Source organism: Onychomys torridus, chromosome 23 (assembly GCF_903995425.1).
Source record: "Onychomys torridus chromosome 23, mOncTor1.1, whole genome shotgun sequence".
NCBI classification, from domain to species: Eukaryota; Metazoa; Chordata; class Mammalia; order Rodentia; family Cricetidae; genus Onychomys; species Onychomys torridus.
In genome coordinates, this window is record NC_050465.1 from 43,428,198 (window position 1) to 43,450,787 (window position 22,590).

At 44.8% G+C, this 22,590-nt stretch overlaps 1 protein-coding gene across 1 annotated transcript in view; it reads left to right on the forward strand.

Moving 5' to 3' along the window:
- The window catches only part of LOC118573013 (aldehyde oxidase 2), a 115,343-nt gene that overhangs the window by 66,194 nt on the left and 26,559 nt on the right, over positions 1–22,590 (forward strand). The window contains exons 29-34 of the mRNA XM_036172995.1: positions 1,000–1,074; positions 2,636–2,688; positions 4,164–4,278; positions 7,936–8,001; positions 8,118–8,306; positions 13,174–13,341. Coding sequence (XP_036028888.1) covers positions 1,000–1,074; positions 2,636–2,688; positions 4,164–4,278; positions 7,936–8,001; positions 8,118–8,306; positions 13,174–13,341 — 666 coding nt within the window. The remainder of the gene's footprint in view (positions 1–999; positions 1,075–2,635; positions 2,689–4,163; positions 4,279–7,935; positions 8,002–8,117; positions 8,307–13,173; positions 13,342–22,590) is intronic.

Here is a 22,590-nt window from a genome sequence, read left to right on the forward strand (position 1 = left end):
CTGTGTAGCCTTGGCCATCCTGGACCACGCTGGCCTCGAACTCAGTGATTCACCTGCCTTCCCAGTGTTGGAATTAAAGTCATAATAGTGACCCACCTGACATAGATCTGCCTTTTTTTTTTTTTTTCAGTTTTCCTGAGACAAGGTTTCTCTGTGTAGTCCTGGCTGTCCTGGAACTCTCTCTGTAGACCAGGTTGGCCTCAAACTTAGAGATTCCCCTGCCTCTGCCTCCCGAGTGCTGGGATTAAAGGTGTGAGGCACCACCGCCCGGCTTTTTAGTTCTACTTTTTTAGGATTTACTTTTTTGTTGTTGATTTTCAAAACAAGGTTTCTCTGTGTCGCTTTGCACCTTTCCTGGAACTCGCTTTGGAGACCAGGCTGGCCTTGAACTCACAGAGATCCACTTGCCTCTCTGCCTCCCGAGTGCTGGGATTAAAGGCGTGCGCCACCACCGCCCGGCTAGGATTTACATTTTATTTTATGTGTATGGGTGTTTTGCCCGCATGCATGTCTTAAAAAATCAATTTTCATATTTTCTCACTTTGAACCCAAAGCCAGGGCCTTTAGATAGTGGTTTTATAATAGACAGAGGAATGGATAGAGGGATGGGCGGAGAGTTGAATGTTTCAGAGGGATAGTGGCCTGTCACTGGAGCAAGCACAAATTATAATGAAAATATGTTTATTCCATGTGCTTTAATAACTGAAAGAGACAAAATAAGGATCCAAGATGTAGGTAAGCAAAGAAAGGGAGAAGTAAGCCTGGGTATTTATGAAAAAAGGTCTGAGAGTAGAAATTTGGGTTATTTCCATAGGAAGTGGAGTATGATGGGGAGAGTGAGTCCTGGAACTGGACTAACTGGGGTGCTGACTCCAGGCCTGGGCATCTGTGTTCCCAAAGTTGAGGAGCAGGTGTTCTGTGAGCGCTTGCTGACCTGAGGTCTCTGAAGGTCTCTGCCACAAGTCCTAACCACGAGGCTCTCTTCTTTACATCTTCAAGAATGCCTGTCAGGTCCTTCTGAAACGGCTTGAGCCCGTCATTAAGAAAAATCCAGAAGGTACATGGAGAGACTGGGTAAGTGTTCCTCTTTCAATCTGTTATTATACACGAGCTAGCAATCCAAACCAGTACTGAGTGCCACAGCAGTGAGCAGCCATCCCATGCAGAAACGGTTCCTCTAGTGCACTGGTTCTCAACCTTCCTGATGCTGCCACACTTCAATACAGTTCCTCATGGTGTGGGGACCACCCCCCCCCAACCATAAGATTATTTCTTTGCTACTTCATAACTGTAACTTGGCTACTGTTATGAATCGTAATGCAAATATCTGTGTTTTGCGATGGTCTTAGATGACCCCTGTGAAAAGGGCATTCAACCCCCAAAGGGGTTGAGACCCACAGGTTAAGAATAGCTGCTGTTGCCAGGCGGTGATGGCTCACGCCTTTAATCCCAGCACTCGGGAGGCAGAGGCAGGTGGATCTCTATGAGTTCAAGGCCAGCCTGGACTACCAAGTGAGTTCCAGGAAAGGCACAAAGCTACACAGAGAAACCCTGTCTAGGAGAGGGGAGGGGAAGAACAGCTGCTGTCTCTGTCCCTATCTTTGGAAAGTTCTCCAGGTGAGTGGGTTTCTGTTAAGGTTAAGAGGACTATTCCAGGGTGTGTGGAGAGCTCACACAGGAAAAGGTAGTTTCCTGGAAGAGGAACGGATGGATGTGTATGAGCCTTCCACTCTGCTTGTGGAGGAAAGAAAAGGAAAAGAGCCTCTGTAAGCCATTCAAAAACAGTGATGCTTTCAGTAGGGAAGAGAACTTCGTACACATCAAAGGAAATGACTCATCTAATCCAAGTTCATGATATCTTACACTTTTTCACTAGAATAATTAACACATACACACACACACACACACACACACCTTATATTGTTAACACTAAAAATTAACTCCAAATAACTTTTTTTAAGATGTTTGTTTGTTTGTTTGTTTGTTTGTTTGTTGTCAGACTTGGTGACGCACACCTTTAATCCCAGCACTCAGGAGGCAGAGGCAGGCGAATCTCTGTGAGTTCAAGGCCAGCCTGGGCTACAGAGTGAGTTCCAGGAAAGGTGCAAAGCTACACAGAGAAACCCTGTCTCAAAAAAAAAAAAAAAAGAGAGAGAGAGACAGAGACAGAGACAGACAGACAGGGAAAAAGAAAAACAACAAAGATGTATTAATTTTTATTTTGTTTGTGGGTTTGCCTGCATATGTTAATGTACTGTTTGCATGCAGTACAGAAGAGGGTGTCAGGTCCCCTGCAACTTGAGTGGCAGCTGTTGTGAGCTGCCATGAGGATGCTGAGACTGAAGCAGGGCCGTCCAAGAGCAGCCAGGGCTTGTAACTATAAGTCATCTCTCCAGCCACCAAGTAACTTTTGGATAAATCATGGGATTCTAATTTGCATTGTTCACTCCAGGCTTTCAAAAACAGCTGGAGGAAACTGTCATATCCCAGCTGAGAAAAAAGCTATGATGGGTACTGTTGGAACAGAGTGTCAGCATCAAGGAGCACGTGTCAGTTTTTACAGATGAAATATGCTCATTTCCACCTAACGAATAGTATATCTATTTAATCTCTCTTAAATATGCCCATTCCACAGATAGAAACAGCATTTGAACAAAGAATCAGTCTTTCAGCCACTGGATACTTCAGGTAAAACTCAAAACAGTATCTTGGCCTAGCTAAGAGAATATAAAGTAATCCAATTGCCTTGGGCCTCAGTCCTTATTCATAAATAAGATTGCATTATATAATTACGGGGAGTCTATTAAATTCTGTGAATTCACATAAGCCTCTGAGTGGTACACCTTTAATCCCAGCACTCGGGAGGCAGAGGCAAGTGAATCTCTGTGAGTTTGAAGCCAGCCTGTCTACAAAGTGAGTTCCAGGACAGGCTCCAAAAGCTACAAAGAGAAACCCTGTCTTAAAAAAAAAAAAAAAAAAAAAAAAAAAAAAAAAAAAAAACCAAAAAAAAAAAAAAAAGGAAAAAAAAATCAATAATCCATATAGGATTAAAAACACCCTGATTTATCTAATATTATTTACATTTTTTATTTATTCTGGTGCTGGGGATTGAATCTAGGACCTTGCACATGCCAGGCAAATGCTCTACCACTGACCTTACTGTTCTTTATTGTGAGTAGTAAAAAGATATCATCCCCAGAACTTGTCACCCAACTTTACCAATCTCTTTTCCTTTGTCGTAAAACCTTTCTCCTTGGAAGCAAGTTTTGGGGGGTGGGATAAGAAATCGTTTGTCCTCATACATGCAGTGTTAATCAATGGGGGGGTCACAATAAATTCATGTCAATTACATACATGAAGCAAAGAGCTGACTACCAGATTCAAGAAGGATATGGCACCTTGGTTACAATTTAGCCAAATAAACCACCAAGCTATGCACACATTCCCAAAAGGAAGTGCTTGAGGGGCAGGGGAGAAGAGGTGACGACCAGCCCAGGGTAACCCCAAAAAAGCCCATCCAGCCATTAGTCTGAGCCACATCTTCAGGGTGGGAACGCAGTTCAGTGGGAGAGTGCTTGTCTGGCTTGGGAGAGGCCCTGGGTTCAAACTGCAGCTCTGTAAAAATTAATAGTAAAATAAAAACAAGACCTGTAACCACTGACTACATCTTCAGGTGTAAATGAACGACCTGAATCACCAGGCCTCTTGCATCAGCCTTGTTGCTTTATTACCAAGTCCCCTGTGACTCCGGTTAGCCTATTCGTTGGGCCTGCACAAAATTAGTGGGGTTTCCCAATGTGCAGATAGGACCCAAGGTCAAATTTCAAATTGTCATCCTAGGAACAAACATCACTGTCTTCCTCATCTTTGACATCCTTCCCACAGCTCAAGCCATACCCTCTTTAAAAAGGAGGCAGAGAGCCTTCAAGGTATATACAGGGAGCAGCTTGAATGAGCTAAAAATAAAAATAAAAATAAATAAAACCAGTTGAAATGAGCTAAAGAAAGAAGAAAAAAAAAAAAAACAGAACAGCCAAAAACTGGTTGAAATGAGTTTTAGCCAGCTGAAATGCTACCGTAAACTATGGTAGTTTTTTTTAAAGGTGTGAACATTGTTTGTGTTTTCTGCCCCGTGCCCTTTCTAAAGGACTTTATTCCCTCAGGGGCTACAAAGCCTTCATGGACTGGGAGAAGCAGGAGGGAGACCCATTCCCGTACTATGTCTATGGCGCTGCATGTTCTGAGGTTGAAATTGACTGCCTGACAGGTGCTCACAAGGTAAGTTGAGTTAACATTGCCGGGGTGAGTTAAGTTAACACTGCCCAGGCAGTTAGATCAGCAACAGAACTGCACTGTGCAGAAAGGGACCCAAAAGAGAAGACAATTCTTTCAATTCCAAGGGGATTTCAAGCCAACCAGTCTTCTCTTAGGATTGTCACATAAAATAACAGGTATAATAGTCAAAAAGGAATGTCTGTGACTAGCTGAATGTGATTAATGTGTTAAAGTTATCGTTTCAGATGACAGAGTTGCTTTCCAAAGTTTTCCCCAAAAGTGGACTTTATTCCCCAAGGGGACAAGTTGTCCAGTCTGAGGGGGAGATCAGTTAGTAGCAGAGGTGAAGTCCATCCGTTGCCGTTATTCTCAGGGCAGGACAGAAGTCTAAAGGAGCAGACTAGGGTGGGGTGGGGTCTGGAAAGAATGCTGTGCCTGCTTCTGGTCATCAAGAAGCCACCTACAGGGAGCATATCTAGCCACAGTCATCAGCTTGTACCATGCACGACAAACCTGTCAATTATACTCCAGATACCATTCTGGAGACTAAGATAGTACTATCAAATAGAATAAAATATGACCAGAGTGCAGTAAGTTGTTACATTATGAAAATTATAACGGCCATATCATATATCCTATCAAAATGCTTCTATTTATTTATTGTTAATTAACTTCTCTTCTACTTCAATATCCTAAGGGGGAAAAATGTTTTTTGCAACAGGGTCTCGGGTACCGGGCTGGCCTTGAACTCCCTAAGCAATCAAAATAACCTTGAGCTTCTGATCTTCCTGCTTCCGTCTCTCAAATGCTGGACTTATAAGCATCATGTGTAGGCATGTCCAGTTTCTGCAGGTGCTAGGGACCACACTCAGAGCCTCGTGCACAGTAGGCCAGCCAGCACTCTACCAACTGAGCCACGCCCCCAGACTGTGAACAAGACAGTTTGATGACACAGTGAATGAAGGGATGTCTGGAGAGAGCTGCCTCCTGTTTCGTTCAAGTTTCTCTTTCTGGTACATTATACTGTGTCTACCTGTTTCTACTTTTTTTCTTTTTCCCGGGGGCTGGGGGGGGGGGGCATGCCACGTGGCACTCACGGAGCTCAGAAGACAACGTATGAGGATCAACTCACTCCTTCTACCACACGGGTCCTTGGGATCAAACTCAGGGTGCCAGGCATGACAGCAAGCACCTTTCACTGCTGAGCCATCTTGCTGGCCTCTGCGGCTCCATTTTTATGTGAGATCGTTTTAAAGAGGATTACTCATGTGATTACAGATTGATCATTCGTGTCTTGATTTCGACTGTTTCCCCATGGTTTTCCCATGGAGGCACACATAGTTAATGGGATTTGTGCAACGGCCCTGGAGGTGAACCTGGGGCCTGCCTCAGGCTCCCCTCCAAGGCCCAGGTGCCAGTGTTCCTGTATTCCTAAGGCTCCATCTTAGTAGAAGCTGGTTTAGGTGACAAGCTAGTCATAAGACCCTCCACACTGACAGCTGTGTTGCCAGATTTAGCAAATAAAAACATGGGTTGTCTAATTAAACTTGGATTTCAAGGAAGCAACAAATACGCTTCCAGCAGAAATTTGCCTCATGCAATTCTTGGGACATACTTATCTGTCAGTTCTACCTAAGGAAACAAACACAGGAATCTTCCAGGATTTATGGTGTTAAAATTTGGTCTGTTCTGTGCCTCACACTTTATATGTATACCTAAAGGTCCAGAAATTTCAGTATGATGGTAAACTCTTAAAGACAGTTTGTTCTTTGGTGAGACAAAACTTCTTCCATTAACCAACAAGAAACCAGAGACACTAAATCGCCAGCCCACTGTGGATGTTCTGTGAGGCACCGTGGTCTGGAGATGTCTGTGGCTGGCAACCAAAGGTGTCCATCAGCTGAGTCATCTCTTTCCCCTGTCCCACACCCACAGCACAAACCACACCAAGTGCCACGGTAAATGTCCACTGAGGAGGGCTGAGGTGTCTCCAGCCTCCTTTTCTACCCAAGTGGAGAAGGAAGGCTGGCCCTAGAGCCTGAGACCAGGATTTGAGTCAGAAGAGAACTGCCAGCTAGGACATGGTGGGGAAACACCTGCAATCTCAGCTTTTGAGCAGCTGAGGCCAAAGGACCGCAAGTTCAAGGCCAGCCTGGTCTACACAGCAAGACTCGATTTCAAAAACTACAAAGAGAAGAGCTGGGGATATAGTCCCGTTGATAGGATATTTGCCTGTCATGAAGGAAGCCCTCGGCTGCGTGCCAATCCTGGTACTGCGTGAAACTAGGTGTGGCGGTGCATGGCTGTAATCCCAGCCCTTCAAAGGGACAAGGCAGAAGGATTCGAAAAGGCCATTTACAGCTAGGCTCTGGACCAGCCTGAGTTACATGAGAACCTGTTCAAAAGAAGTAAGGAAGAAAGGAAGGAAGGGAGAAGAGGGAGGAAGGGAGGGAGAAAGGAAGGAACCAAGGGAGGGAGGGAGAGAGGGAGGGAGGGAGACTCCCAATGCAAAGACTAGAAAGGAGAAGCCCAGATATTAAGCCTAAACAAAGAAAGATGTTACCAGAATAAATACTAATGAATGGTGGGCAAAGTCAAGTCCAGAGGTATTCCTGAGATAGCCCAGAGGTATTCCTAAGATAGCCCAGAGATACTTAGGAGCTTTCTAAGGCCCCCAGCAACCAATGCGCGCGCACAAACACACACACACACACACACACACACACACACACACACACACACACACACTGCCAAACAGAAGAGTCAGAGAGCGTCACTGTCTCTCAGAGAAGGAGGCAGACCCACAAAGACTGAGAAACTCAACGCCTACCTTGATCCCTTCTAAAATCTTCCAAGCCCCTAAACTTATACACACCATGTAGCTGTGGCTTGTTCTGCTTCTCTGATCTTCCAGCATTCACCCCACTAACTGGCCTCAAGTTTGATCTTATTAATAAGACCATCTACGATTCCTACTACAATGTGCTACATGACTTTCTCAGTAAAATGTCAACAATGCCACCTTCATCCAACCCTTTCGAGGACTAGATACGCTCACGAATCCTCCTAGAACAATGAAGCCAGGTAGAGAACCAGGGGGACATGCAGGCTCAATTATTTACCAGGTGACTCACTCACACACCCAACATGCCCTGGACTTTGGAGTCACTTAGCGGGAGTCCAAACAATATGTGCAGGTCTTCCAGGTCACTGCCAGGCCTGGCACCACAAATGAAGTTTGTCAGCCATCTTCCCAATTCTAGTGCTGATAAGGCTCAGGGCAGTGGTTCTGAAATAACAAAAAGCTCTTTGAAGTTATTTTTTTTTTTTTATTGAGCATGAGGTAACACATATGCCACAACACACACGTGGAAGTTAGGGGACATCTTTCGGAATTCAAGTCTCTCCTTCCACCATATGGGTCCAGGCTTTGAACTCAAGGTCACCATCTGTGGCAACAATTGTCTTTATGTTGTAAGCTAACCTAAAATAGTATTTTTTTTATTATTTATTTGTGGGGGGTGGGTGTAATACTAGGGATCAAGCCTAGAGCCTTGTGCACACTAAAAAAGCACTCTAATACTGAGCAATATCCTCTGCCCCTTGAAATAGTATTTTAATTCAAGTTTCTATAAAGAGGTAATTTTTTGTTTGTCTCAGAAAATCAGAACAGACATTGTCATGGATGCATGCTGTAGCCTGAATCCAGCCATTGATGTTGGGCAGGTAGGTGCTGGACCACCTGGGTGGAAACCCTTCCTGAGAGTGGTTGAGGGGTAGATAAAGAACTTCTCACAAGGATACATTGCCACAAGACTCAAAGCTGTCATCCTCCCCTTCAGATAGAAGGTGCATTTATTCAAGGAATGGGCCTTTATACCACTGAAGAGCTGCACTATTCTCCGGAAGGTGTCTTGTACTCCAGGAGCCCAGAGGAGTACAAAATTCCAACTGTCACTGATGTCCCTGAGCAGTTCAATGTGACCTTGCTGCCATCATCTCAGACCCCGATCACCATCTACTCATCTAAGGTAAGCACATGAACTAGCCGCTCCACACCGCAGCAGCCAGGGAGCGTGGCCAGCCAAAGCCACCAGACAACACAAAACCAGATGCTCATGGTCATCTGGACCAGGCCACTTGGAGACTAGCCATCTACAAAAACTGAGGTCCAGGAAAGAGGCATGAACCTCCCAGGAGCAATCCTGCTTCATTAATACCTTCTCTCCCTGAAATTTATATGTATAAGCTTGCACTTCTTGGGAGAATAACTTTTTTTTTAAGATTTATTTATTTATTTTATTATTAGGTATACAGTATTCTGCTACCATGTGTCCCTACAGGCCAGAAGAGGGCACCAGATCTCACAATACAGGTGGTTGTGAGCTACCATGTGGTTGCTGGGAATTGAACTCAGGACCTTTGGAAGAGCAGTCGGTGCTCTTAACCACTGAGCCATCTCTCCAGCCCCAGAGAATAACATTTTTTTTTAATTTAAAAACTTTATCTACTTCTTTTTCTTTTCTTTCTTTCTTTCTTTCTTTCTTTCTTTTCTTTTTTCTTTTTTTTTTTTTTTTTTGTTGTTGTTGTTATTGTTTTGGTTTGGTTTGGTTTTGGGGTTTTGGGGTTTTTCAAGACAGGATTTTTCTGTGTAGTCCTGGTTGTCCTGGAGCTCACTCTTTAGACCAAGCTGTCCTCAAACTCAGAGATCCACCTACCTCTACAACCCCAAGTTCTGGGATTTAAAGACATGTGCCACCACCGCCCAGCTGTCTATTTCTTTCTTAATTTTTTGAGATGGATCTTAGGAGAACAGAATGACCTCGAACTCATTGCACAGGCAAGGATAACCTTGAACTCTTGATCCTCCACTTCCCAAGGTATGACCAGTGTATGCCCAGCTCTCACCTAAGAACTGAGAATATGAAATCGGGGGTCTGGAGGAAAGGCTCCAGCTCCAACTGTAAAACACTTGCCTTGAAAACACAAGAACATGGGTTTGATCCCCAGAACCCACATAAAGATTCTGGGTATGGTAGATACTCTTATAACCCCAGCACTGGGGAGACAGGAGGATTTCTGGGGCTCTCTGGCCAGTTGGTCTAGCCTAATTAGTGAGTTCCAGGCCAGTGAGAGGTTCTACCTCAAAGGAGGTGGAGAGCATTTCCAAGGAGGATATCTTCTGTGAGAGGACCGGAGTCATCACAGGGCACACGAAGACCAAGTTTGCAGTGCAGAGGAGATTTATTTGCCCCAGAAGGACAGAGAGCAGGGATAAGGGACAAAGACAGGAGACAGAGGATGAGGGAAACGGGGAGGGAACAAGTGTTGTTGTGGGATATTTATACACTGTGTGAAGGTATGTTGTAATAAAAATCTGAACGGCCAATAGCTAGGCAGGAGGTATAGATGGGAATTCTGGGCAGAGAGAGGAAGTAGGAGACACACAAGAGACACAAGGGGACCCAGAAGAAGCAGGATCAGTGGCACTTAGCAGAACACAGATTAAAAAGTATGGGTTAAGAGCCAGGTGGTGGTGGCGCACGCCTGTAATCCCAGCACTCGGGAGGCAGAGCCAGGCAGATCTCTGTGAGTTTGAGGCCAGCCTGGTCTACCAAGTGAGTTCCAGGAAAGGCACAAAGCTACACAGAGAAACCCTGTCTCGAAAAACCAAAAAAAAAGGGGGGGGGGGTTAATTTAAGTTATAAGAACTAGTTGCCTAAGCTATAGGCCAAGCTTTCATAATTAATAATAAGTCTCCATGTCATTATTTGTGAGCTGGTGGCCCACAGAAAATCCAACTACAATCAAGGGGTTGGGATATCTGCCTAGAGGACAAAAGACTGCCTCTGAACAGAGAGGAGACAGATGTGGTCCATAGGCAAATAGTTTCTAAAAGGAAAATGGGAAACCTGTGTTAAGATGAGTTGGTTTGTTTTGATTGGCCATGTTAATTAGGGTAGCCAAAAGAGGGTTTTGATTGCTGGACTTCAATACTTTGATAGCTGGACCTTGGTGGTCAGCCTCAGGAGGAAGAAGTGGCCAAATAAGGGAATAGACCTTGGTGGCTAGCATTAGGGATGTAAAGGGAATCGGGGAGAGCAAGGCCTGCCAGAGTCATGTTTGCTTGCTTGGAGTCCTTCCCTCTGACCTCCACACATGCACGCTTGTGCACATGCACCCACACACATACACCATTAAAAGGGGTGGGTGGAGAGAGAATTCAATACTGAGCTGGGTGTGGTGGCTAAAACCAGTTATCCCAGTAGAGGGTAGACTAAGGCCCACTTGGGTTATATAGAGAGTTCCAGACCAGCACAAGCTAGCCCTGTCTCAAAAAACAAACAAAACCAAAAGAATACATGAGGTTGAAGACATGATACCACTGAAACCTTAGACATCAGGGAACTGAGGATCTTGTTCCTACCCCGGCCCACCATCCACCTTTGCTCCTAGGTAAATTGCCCACCTCTGAGGGACTCAGGGTTCTCAGCCAAACCCACAAATGGATCTAGAACCTAAACCAGCCAGTCTCAACTGTAGTGAGAATGTCCTGCCCCACCTTCCAGCCACCACCACCCCAATTCTGCTCAAAGACAAATAACACCTGTGTGTTACACAGATTGCTAAATGGTCTTATAATAAAAAATCCGGAGCCAGATATTGGAGTAAATGCTGAAAGATCAGAGAGACAAAGGAACAAGTCACTGCCATGTCTTAACTCTAGGACTCCTCAGCATGAAAAGGCTTCAGGTCCTGTCTCCTCATGCTTTATATACCTTTCTCAGCCATCACTTCCTTCTTAGTGCCGGGATTAAAGGCGTGTGACTTCCCAGGTACTAGGATTAAAGGTGTATGCCACGACTGTTTAGCTCTGTTTCTCTCCTAGACTGAGTCAAGCTCATATACTCCAGGTTGGCTTCTAACTCACAGAGATCCAGAGAGATCTCTGTCTCCCAAGTGTTAGGATTAAAAGTGTGTGTCACCACTACCTGGCATCTATGTTTAATCTAGTGGCTTGTTCTGTTCTCTGATCTTCAGGCAAATTTTATTAGGGTTCACAATATATCACCACACCCGTGCAGCCCGTGCAGGGGGGAGATAGGTAACATCTAGATACATTTCTGGTTGAAAGGATTTGAAGGCTTTTACAGCAATGCTCAGAGGCGAGGGGTGCAGCTAAACAGCTTTCAGCAGGCCAGACAGCCCCCACACCCAAGAATCATGTGGCTTCAAATGTCCACAGTGTCAGGAAGTAAAGACACCAGCCTGCCTTTATTAATGACTCAAGGAAAGGAACGGCAAATTAAATAAAGGTCAACTTTGTTTGCACTGCTTTATGCAAATCATGACAAACATCAAGCCAAGCCGAAACTTCACCAAGGTGTGAGACAAAAGGTCTTCCTTAAAATCTTTTGGGAAACTTCTAGGTAGGAGTTGTTATGTCTCCAACTCCAGACAAATGGTTAACTGAGGTGCCTACTTAACATATTGAAGTGGACCTAGCCGCCAGGTTCTCCCAGCATCCCTCAGTCCCTAAAAGATATGGCTGGCATATCCCACTCCCTACCCTAAACTTCTCCAGCCCCCAGTCTGCCCTTCCCCCATCTGCCTTTCCTATATAATCCAGTCATTTTGGTTACCTGGCCTTTTGGTCTTCCCTTTACCCTCCTGGTCTCCTGGTCTCCTGGTCTCCTGGCCCTCTCTTCTCCCCTCCCACTTCTCCTGATGTGGCCTAGCTCAGCCTGGTCATGTTCACCTGGACTCTCCCAAATGCCCCTGCCTCTGGCTGTGCTCTCCTTTATCTACAATAAACTTTCTCCTCCGCCATACCTAGGAGCAGTCACGTCCTTACTTTTTAATTTCTTCTTTTTCATTCTGGAGTAAATTGATTTTCTTTTCTGAAACAAGAAAAATAACTGCAGGAATTTCATCATTTTCCAAACTGACTCGCACTCAGCCTAGATGTCACTTCTGGACTTGGGTTGGTGAGGGCATCACAGATCCAGAGGGAGGTGCATCGACAGGGCCTTCAGACTCTTGCTGGACTAGAAGCCATGTGCAGGGGGCAGGGCCAAAAGCAGCCCAGAGCCTACAGAGAACAGCTTCAAGTCAAGAGTTCCCAGGCAGGGCAGCCAGTGTGTGGTGGACATCCCCATAATCCTATCACTCAATAGAGGTAGGAGGATCATGAATTCAATGCCAGCCTAGGCTACAGGGCAAGATTTCTCTGGGAAAAAAAAAAAAAAGGACCAAAAGGGTGTGGTGGTATGTTCCTATAATGCTAACATTCAGGAAGAAAAGGCAGGAAGATTTGGGATTGGATGTTCAAAGACAGCCTGGTCTACTCCACAGCACATTTCACAGCCTGGTCTACTCCACAGCAAGACCTTGTCTCAGACACCAAACTTAGACAAATACCCTGCCTCCTTTAGCCTGGGAATCATGAGGAGTTCTTTCCTCTGCTCATGAAGTCGGCAAGTTCAAACCATTGACTGTTCTCATCAGGGTGCTCTTCCCTCGGCACACAGAAACACACCTTGTGTGTGCACATACGTGTAAACACATAGCATTCCTTTCCCATAGAACAAATACTTTACTCAGAGAAAGTTCAATTTTTTTTTAAAGAGCTCCAGGAGTTTCTCTTGGTCAACAAGCTGGACGATGAGCATTTGAGATGTTTGAGAGGTGATTTATAGAAAACTATATGCCAGGGATTGAGAATACAGTGCTGAACAGGATGAGGACCTGGCCCGGAAGTAGCTTGTGGTCCACTATAGAATCCTTTAAAACAAATGTGCTGCAAAAGCAGGCGGTTTCTGTGAGTTCAACCTGGTCTACAGAGTGGGTTTGGGCGCAGCCGCAGCCAAGAAAATCGACAAATGTGTTTTCTTACAGGGCCTCGGGGAGTCTGGGATGTTCCTGGGGTCATCTGTGTTTTTCGCCATTGCTGATGCTGTGGCTGCGGCACGGAGGGAAAGAGACCTAGCCGAGGAGTTCACGGTACACAGCCCAGCCACCCCAGAGCGCGTGCGCATGGCCTGTGCAGATCGGTTCACAGACATGGTAGGTTGTCGCTCTGTTCCCACGAGCACAGTTCTACTTCCGGCTCCTTTGGCTTCCGGCATGTGTCTAGTTCATCAAGCTATAAAATGTTAAGAGTACATCACACAGTGGAGTGTGGTGGCCCATGCTTGTCATCCCACGATCGGAGGGATGAGGCAGGAGAGTCGCCAGCAGTGGTTCACACATTCATCCCCCTCTCCCGAACACAGCAATGGTGATAGTCCTCTGCCTCCCATCAGAGCCTCCTCTGTAGGCAGAGGCAGAGACCTGACCCCCCTGTGCCTCAGGGCTCCTGTGTGGCACTGCCCTGACCTTTGCTCACTCGACCACTGTAAGATCACATTGTCTCTTACCCAAAAGCTCAGGTCCATGTGACCTTCAACACAGCGTTCTCAGTCCCATTTTACAATAATCAGCATCCTTTTCCTGGAAGCGGCGTAAGGAAACTAAACACACACATGAAAGAGCTCTTCCGAATGTTCCCTGCTCACCCGAGGCGCTCGCTGGTTCTCCAGTCTTCTGACAGCCAGGCTCCTGCATTTCCGCAGATCTAGACTGGTTTTAGCAATCTGGTTGTTCAGCAAAGCTGTCACATACAGTGGGAAGAAGGGAATCATTTATCGCATTCACTATTCAGGGTGGAGCGGCTGGGTTCTGAGGTACATGGGGTGAGACAGCACTATCTGCCAGGTCAGATGATTCCTTGTTGAGACCTTTTCAAAATGTCCTCATGGATACCAGTTGTCCATGTGAGAGCAGTCTCCAATTTTCTAAAATATTCATAAATGGTTCCTAAATATCACCTCAAGCAGAACATATATTTGATATTTGTTAGCCTTATTTGTAGACAGATTTTTCTTTAGGCTGCCAGCTCACAAATAATGACAGCCGATAACTTACGTTTGTTTCTGACTAGCTCTTATAACTTAAATTAACCCATTTCTATTAATTCACTTTCTGTCTTGTGGCTTTATTACCTTGACTCTGTACTGCCCAGGCTGCTTTCATGCTTCCTCTGTGCCTGACTGGCAACTCTGCCTTCTTCTTCACAGCATTCTCTCTGCCCCGAAAATCCTACCTAACGATTGGCCATTTAGCTCTTTAGTAAACCAATCACAGTGATGTATTTTTACACAGTATAAAGGAATATTCCACAACCTTTCCCCCTTTTTGTCTAAATAAAAAGGAAAGACTGTAACTCTAACATAAGAAAACTATATGCAATAGAACAATTAGCTGGGCAGTGGTGGCGCACGCCTTTAATTCCAGCACTCGGGAGGTAAAGGCAGATGGATCTCTGTGAGTCTGAGGCCAGTCTGGGCTACAAAGTGAGTTCCAGGAAAGGCTCCAAAGCTGCATGAACAATTATCAGGCAAGAATTACATTTATAATGTCCAGTCCATTTGTATTTGGCATATTTGAAGAAAGTACTCCACTATTTATTCTATCTTGATGAGTCTAAAGCTCTGTACCTAATTTACCTTTTATCATAACTAAGGAAAACTGCAACTATAACAACCTAGTCCTCAACTCCATCAAAGACCCCAGAAGGATAAACATTACCTGAGTAAACAGAAGTGCAGTGTAAGCCACTTCCAAAACTAAAAGAAATGACAGAGACACCTGGCTTCCTGGACAGTCACCCAAGTTTCCTCTGTAGTATTGGGGCATCCATCTTTGGCCTACAGGCCTAGAATATCTGACAAACTTTTCTGCGAAACAGAAATTTTTGAAGGACTGACCTACCCTGTCTTGGCAAAGTTCAGTAGTCACTTTCTTTTATGCCCTCCTTGTCCAGTTTGGACAGCATACTGTCAGCAGTCAAGGCAAGGGCAGTGTCTTGCCCAGTGGCTAACTTTTGCCACAAAGAAAGCAAATTTCATATGGAGGTTCATCGTGGGATTAAAGGTGTGTGCCACCACTGCCCAGCGAGTGCTGTCATCTTTAAGAGACTCTGGAAAATTAGGATAATGGTCAAGTCCTGGGTGTGTTAGCTGTATTATTTATTGTCCAGTCTCTGTGTAATGGGAAAGTGCAAGGCTTATCTAAATTCCTGGCTGGAATAGCCTGTGAGGCTGGACCATCTCAGCCAGCAGCCTTGAAGCTATTCTGGATGCAGAACTCTGAGGAAACTGCAACAGAGGCACTGTGAGAGGCTGGGTCACCTGGGCCACCTGTTTTCATTGGTGTCTGGTCCCCTTGCTCTGAAAACACATAAACTTTCAAAGGTAACATACATATCTACATTAACACGTGTATAGAATGTGCAGTGTGCAACAGTCAGTTAAAGATGATTTTCTGTTTTATGTTTGAGCAGGTAAAAGGCATCTGTCAACTTTATAATCCATTTGGACTGTATAACCAAACTGTAATATAAATCCTATCCATCCATATGAAAGGATGGCATGTAATAATAAATCACAAGGACTCTGTAGCCAACAAGGTTTATCATGTCTCACCTTATCTCAGAGCTGTTCCCATGTCAGGGGATCAGCTTACACCTCACCTGTCCTGTAGTCTCTTTCGGCTTCCTCCTCCATGTCTGTAGCTGACACCCACGAGGTCTCCCCTGGTCAAATCTGATCTCTATTAATCTGGAAGGAATACACAAAAGCATAACCTCCTCCCCCAATGCAACACATTGTCCAACTTCCATTTTGAAGTTAAGACATTTTTTTAAAAAAGAGAATGAACAGTTTTTTAAAGATTTATTTATCATGTATACAGTGTTCTGTTTGCATGTATCCCTGTAAACCAGAAGAGAGAGTGAGATCTTATTACAGATGGTTGTGAGCCACCATGTGGATGCTGGGAATTGAACTCAGGACCTCTGGAAGAACAGCCAGTGTTCTTAACCTCTGAGCCACCTCTCCAGCCCCAAAGACATTTTTTTTAAAAGTTGTGTTAATTAGCAGTTTCCATAATCCAGTGTCTCTCGGCAGCTGTTGGTTTTTGTGCATTAGCATTTAAAAAATTTGAAGTTAACAGGACACTATATAGGATCCAGACTCCCTGTGTATTTTCCATTTTTATGTGGCTTATTTTTTTATTACTTTACTCTCTCTTTAAAGACTTTACTATTTTTTTTATGACTGTCTATACCCTTTTTTTCTTTCTGTTCTTAAGCCTACACGCTTTGTTAAATACACTGGAACCTCTTTAGAGGTTTTCTCCATATGAACCTTCTTTACTGCATATCTGTAACCTTTTTTGTCTACATGAGCAAAATCTTAAATCTACCACATGGCTTAGCTCATGGCGCACTGGCCCCTCAAGTAACAGGCAGCAGGTGAGACGTGTCTCTGTACCGCAGCCAGCATGAGAGACTGTGGGACTAGGAAGCAGTGTTTGGCTCCATTTTTATATGTTTGGAACCTTTTATTAAGCTTTCCTAGGTCTTCCTATGTGGAAATATATGGCCCCACATTCAGTGCCATTTGTTGGCAGATTTTTCTGTCCTTCCAGCCAGTTCCCAAATCACAACACAGAGACTCGTTATTAATTATGAAAACTTAGTCGATAGCTTAGGCTTGTCCCACTAGCTCTTACAACTTAAATTAACCCATTTCTATTCATCTACATGTTGCCATGTGACTCGTGACATTTACCTCTCCTCCTACATGTCTTGATTCCTCTGCATCTGGCTCTTGCCCCCTACTTCCTCTTCCCAGTGTCCTATGTGCCTGAAAATCCTGCCTAGCTATTGGCTATTCAGCTTTTTATTAAACCAATCAGAATGACACATCTTTACAGTGTACAAAAAGATTATTCCGCAACACTTATTTTAATAGAATTTTACATTTTATCTTTAGAAAAGTAACACACACTGGGCATAGTGGTGCACACCTTTAATCCCAGTACTTAGGAGAAAGAGGCAGGCCAGCCTGGTCTACATAGTGAGTTCCTGGACAGTCAGAGCTACATAGTGAGACACTGTCAATAAATAAAATTAAAAGTAGCATCCCTCTGTCACTACCTGTTACAGGGTATAGCTGGCTAGTACACCCTGCCCCCTACCCTGAACTCTCCAGCCCAGGGGCTGGGCTGCTCTTCCCCCAGAGGCTCTTCTCTGTATAATCCAGACATTTTGGTTACCTGCCCTTTTGCACCTAAGGTATCCTGGCTGCTGCATCTCAGGTTCCTCTCTCTGCCTTCTCCTCAAGTGGCCCACTCTCACGTCCACTCTGGGCTCTCCCAGACGTCCCTGCCTACCTATGCTCTCCCTATTATCTGTAATAAACTTTCTCTTAAAAAAAAATTGCCTAGGAGCAGTCATGTCCTCTCCTTTCCTTTCCTTTTTTTTTTTTTTTTTTTTACCTCTCTCCTTTCTTTTTTATTTCTTTTTTTCACTCAATATCCACTTTGGAAAAGTTAGAATATGTGGGAAAGAATAAGATGGAAGTTGAAATCAACCATAATCCTTTCAACTAGAAATAACTGACTATGTTGTGTGTGCATGAGTGTGCACATATGTTCCTGTGTGCGTGTGTGTGTGTGTGTGTGTGTGTGTGTGTGTATGTGTGTAAGAGTGAGGCTGACACCGATAATTGGGTGTCTCCCTTGAGATACATGCAGGGGCCCAAAGAGGCCACAAGGGAGCGTTGAATCCCCAAGAGCTTGAGTTACAGGCAGTTGTGAGCCTGAGCCACCTGACATGGATTCTGGGAACCAAATCCTGGTCCTCAGAAAGAGCAAGCAGCAAGGGCTCTTAACTGTTGAGCCATCTCTCCAGACCCTGTTGTTGTTGTTGTTGTTGTTGTTGTTGTTGTTGTTGTTGTTATTTTAAATAAAGTTCCCTCACTGGACCTGGAGCTCTCTGATCAGCTAGACTGCCTGGGCAGTAAGCCCCAGAGACCCTCCTGTCTCCACCTCCCCAACGCTGAGGTCCCAAGGTGCACTGCTGCTCCTGGCCTTTGGCAGAGGTGCTAGGGATCCAAACTTTATCAGCCGAGCCATCTCCACCACTCCTGTGGACACACTTTAGCCAGCTTTTACTTTGAATATGCTCACATGTACAGCATATCTTATTGTAAACTCATTTTACAAAATGGGCTTACCCCAGACATGAACTCTTGAAAGGATTTGAGTGGCATTGTGGGGAGGGATTCTTCTGAGCCCTCGTTCCTAGAAATCTGATGGAGAGTACTTTTCCCATGAACTACCATTCAAACTCCTTATTACATCTGAAGGACCTATCTCCCCAGTATACTCAAGCTGCGAACTCATCATCTAGGTACAGCTGGAATAACAGCTGGGGCAGGGAAGAGTGTTGTCCTCCAAGTAATAAGCCCCACTGCTCATAAAGTGGCTTGGACCATGTGGAGTGCAACTCTTTGTTCTTCATGGTTATCCTGGCCTGTAACATTCCAAGTCATCCCACTGGCCTCATGAATATTTGAAAGAATAAAAATATTGGCCGTTCCCTGATAAGACTTGGGGGACCCCAGAGTTACTTTGCTTATAGTCATGGTAGGAAGCATGGTGGCATGTAGGCAGCATGTTCTGGAGAAGGAGCCTAGAGTTCTATATCCAGATCCAGGGGCAATAGGAAGAGAGAGTGATTCTAGGCCTGGCTTGGAATTCCATGGTTGTTTGAATAAGAATGGCCCCCATAAGCTCGTGGACTTGAATGCTTGGTCACCAAGAACCAGCACTACTAGGAGGTGTGGCCTTGTTGGAAGTGTGGGTGTGGGCTTTGAGGTTTCAGATGCTCAAGCCAGGCCCAGTAGCTAGCTAGCTCTCTCTGTCTCTGTCTCTGTCTCTCTCTGTCTCTCTCTCTCTCTCTCTCTCTCTCTCTCTCTCTCTCTCTCTCCTCTCTCTCCCTGCTGCCTGTGGATCCAGATGTAGAACTCTCAGCTCCTTCTCCAGCACCATGTCTGCCTGCATGCTGCCATGCTTCCACTGTGATGATAATGGACTAAACCTCTGAACTGTAAGCCAGCCCCAATTCAATGTTTTCCTTTATAAGAGTTGCTGTGGTCATTGGTGTCTCTTCACAGCACTATGGCATTAACTAAGACAAGTTCTGAAACCCCAAACCCACCCCCTAGTGACACACCTCCTAATCCCTCTAAACAGTGCGACTCCCTGATGACTAAGTGTTTAAATATCTGAGCCTGTGGAGGCCATTTCTAGTCAGACCACCACACCTTCTTAAGCTCATCACCAGTGAAGAGGAAATAACTCAAACTCAGCCTTGAGTGAATCGTCCCTAGGAGAGCAAAGAGGACATTGACAGAAGACCAGAAATACACAAAATAGTCTTCTGCAGGAAATATCATTACCCCTCTATCCAATGGAAAAGCAGCAGTGAGACATACTTGTGATAGCCCAGCCCTTGGGAGGCTGAAGCAGGAGGATCATGAATTTGAGGCCTGGGCTACATAGTGAGACCCTGTTTTAAAAAACAAATTGTGCCAGGCGGTGGTGGCACACGCCTAGAGGCAGGTGGATCTCTGTGAGTTCGAGGCCAACCTGGTCTACAGAGCTAGTCCAGGACAGGCTCCAAAGCTACAGAGAAACCCTGTCTTGAAAAAACCAAAAACAAATTGTGTGAGATATGTGTGTGTGTATGTATGTGTGTGAGATGTGTGTGTATGTGTGTGTGTGATGTGTGTAAGTGTGTGTGTGAGATGTGTGTGTATGTATGTGTGTGTGAGTGTGTGTGTATTGTGTGTGTATATGTGTGTATGCCTGTGTGTATGTATGTGTGTGAGATGTGTGTGTGTGTGTGTGTGATGTGTGTAAGTGTGTGTGTGAGATGTGTGTGTATGTATGTGTGTGAGATGTGTGTGTGTGTGTGATGTGTGTAAGTGTGTGTGTGAGATGTGTGTGTATGTATGTGTGTGTGAGTGTGTGTGTATTGTGTGTGTATATGTGTGTATGCCTGTGTGTATGTATGTGTGTGTATGCGTGTTTGTGTGTGTGTGTGTGTGTGTGTGTATATGTGAGGGGTGTGTGTGTGTGTGTGTATGCAAGACTCTGCTGCTCCACACCCCTTTCCTGGCATTCTGTGAAGCTTTTATTCCAGACAGCTCTGAGTTCAAGTCAGGGACAGAGAAACAAAGACACACACACAGAGTATTTCTCATCACCAACACCAGATAAGCTCAGGATACAGAAGGTCTCCTAGTGGGATGGGGACTGTTTGCATAAAGCCCTTGAGGGAGCTAAGCTGTATAGCTGAAGGGTGGGCAGGAAACATTCGCAAAGCAGATGGTGGGAAGGCAGAGGCATTCCTCTGGGGGGGAGTAAACGGAAGTCCTGTTCGGTCAGAGTTCACACAGCAGGATCGGGTAAGTCAGCTACAGTCTGACCTCGTGTTTGCTGTGTAGTTCAGGACAGTTTTGAGTGCCTGATCCCCCTGCCTCTAACTTCTAAGCGCTGGGATTACAGGCCTGTGCTGCCATGTTAGGCCATTGACCACTGTTTATTTTAGTTGAAGTATATATGCTGATCTAAAATCAGGGGTGTTGTTCATAGCATACACAATGCCTTGGGTTTGGTTCTCAGCACAGAGAGGAGAAAAAAAAAAAAAAAGTCAAGGGGATATATAATGATTCACATCGGCATACAATGTTATAACCATGGCTAAAATAAATAATTTTTGTTTGCACTCGGAAGGCGTGGACAAGAGGATTATTTCAAGTTCAAGCCCAGCCTAGTGTACCAAGTGAGTGCCAGGCTAGCCAGAGCTACATAGTAAGACCCTGTATCAAAAAAAGAAAGAAGCCGGGCGGTGGTGGCGCACACCTGTAATCCCAGCACTTGGGAGGCAGAGGCAGGCGGATCTCTGTGAGCTCGAGGCCAGCCTGGGCTACAGAGTGAGTTCCAGGAAAGGTGCAAAGCTACACAGGGAAACCCTGTCTCAAAAAACCAAAAAAAAAAAAAAAAAAAAAAAAGAAAGAAAGAAAGAAAGGAAAGGAAAGGAAAGGAGAGGAGGAGAGGAGAGGAGAAGGGAGAAGCAGGGAAAGGAGGAGAGAGGAGAGCAGAGCAGGTTTTGTATTTAACTTTTGAATTCTGAAATAAAAAACAGAGCTTGCTCCCGATGACTAAGAAAGTGGGCATTCTGTGGACTAAAACACAAGCCTTGGAAAGTTCAGGGCCTCCTCATCCGGGAACCTCTCCCTCACTATTAGAGAAATAACAACTTACCTGGATCTTTTTCTTAAACAGAAACGATGGTAAAACACCCAGTACTTTTCCCCTGGAATTAAATGAAATAATGCATGTAAAAATACTGTGTAAATTTACGAGTCACTCCGTAAACACTAGAGTTAAGTTTTTCCCTAAATACTCATAACTGTTAATGACCTTCAAAACATGCCTCTCCTGCAAGGCTGAAAAACTATTTCCACATAAACCAAGTTGACCTGCTGAGACCAGAACAAACAGCAAGTTACAGCTGAAAGCCACATTTTCATGGGTAAACATCTTGTTACCAAAATAAAACAAAAGTCCCAGTGAGTCAACGTTTATTATACATTGAGTTCTGAGCTTCAAGGCTTTTGTTTGTGTTTTGTTTTAACACTTATTTTGTGTGTGCGCCGTGTGGGAGTCAGAGGACAACGTGTTGGAGGCAGGTCTCCCTTCACCCTGTGGTTCCAGGGATCGAACTTGGGTGGCAGGCCTTGGTTGCACATGCCTTCACCCAATAAGCCTTCTCGCCAGCCTCATAGAGAACTTTATTTGTTTGAGTATTTGGGTTTGGTTCTCTCTTGAAGTTAATCTCTAGTAAATGGCAGTGTTGATGATGCTACTCTGTGCAGTTCTGAGTGGCCTGGCCCAACAGGGGGCCTTATCTCTATGTCATTTCCTTGCTGGTGATGGGAGAAGGAAAAATGTGCTTTGTACACAATCAATCACAATTCCATAAGACAAAAAAATCCCTTAAATATATAAAAAGAAAGAGACATAACATTTCAAATTAGTACTTAGAAACAAGATTTAAAAAAAAACTTTAAAAGTTTTTGAGTTTTTTGTTTTTTGGTTTTTTTTTTTTGTTTTTTGAGACAGGGTTTCTCTGTGTAGCTTTGGAGCCTGTCCTGGATCTCACTCTGTAGACCAGGCTGGCCTCGAACTCACAGAGATCCACCTGGCTCTGCCAGTGCAGGGACTAAAGGCCTGCACCACCACCACCACCAGGCCCCTTTAAAAGTTTTAAAACGAGATTTCTTTAAATTAAGGCTCTCTCTGTTAGGAAATGGTACTCGAGAGGCTTTGGCAGGTTTGAGCCAAGGAGACACGCCA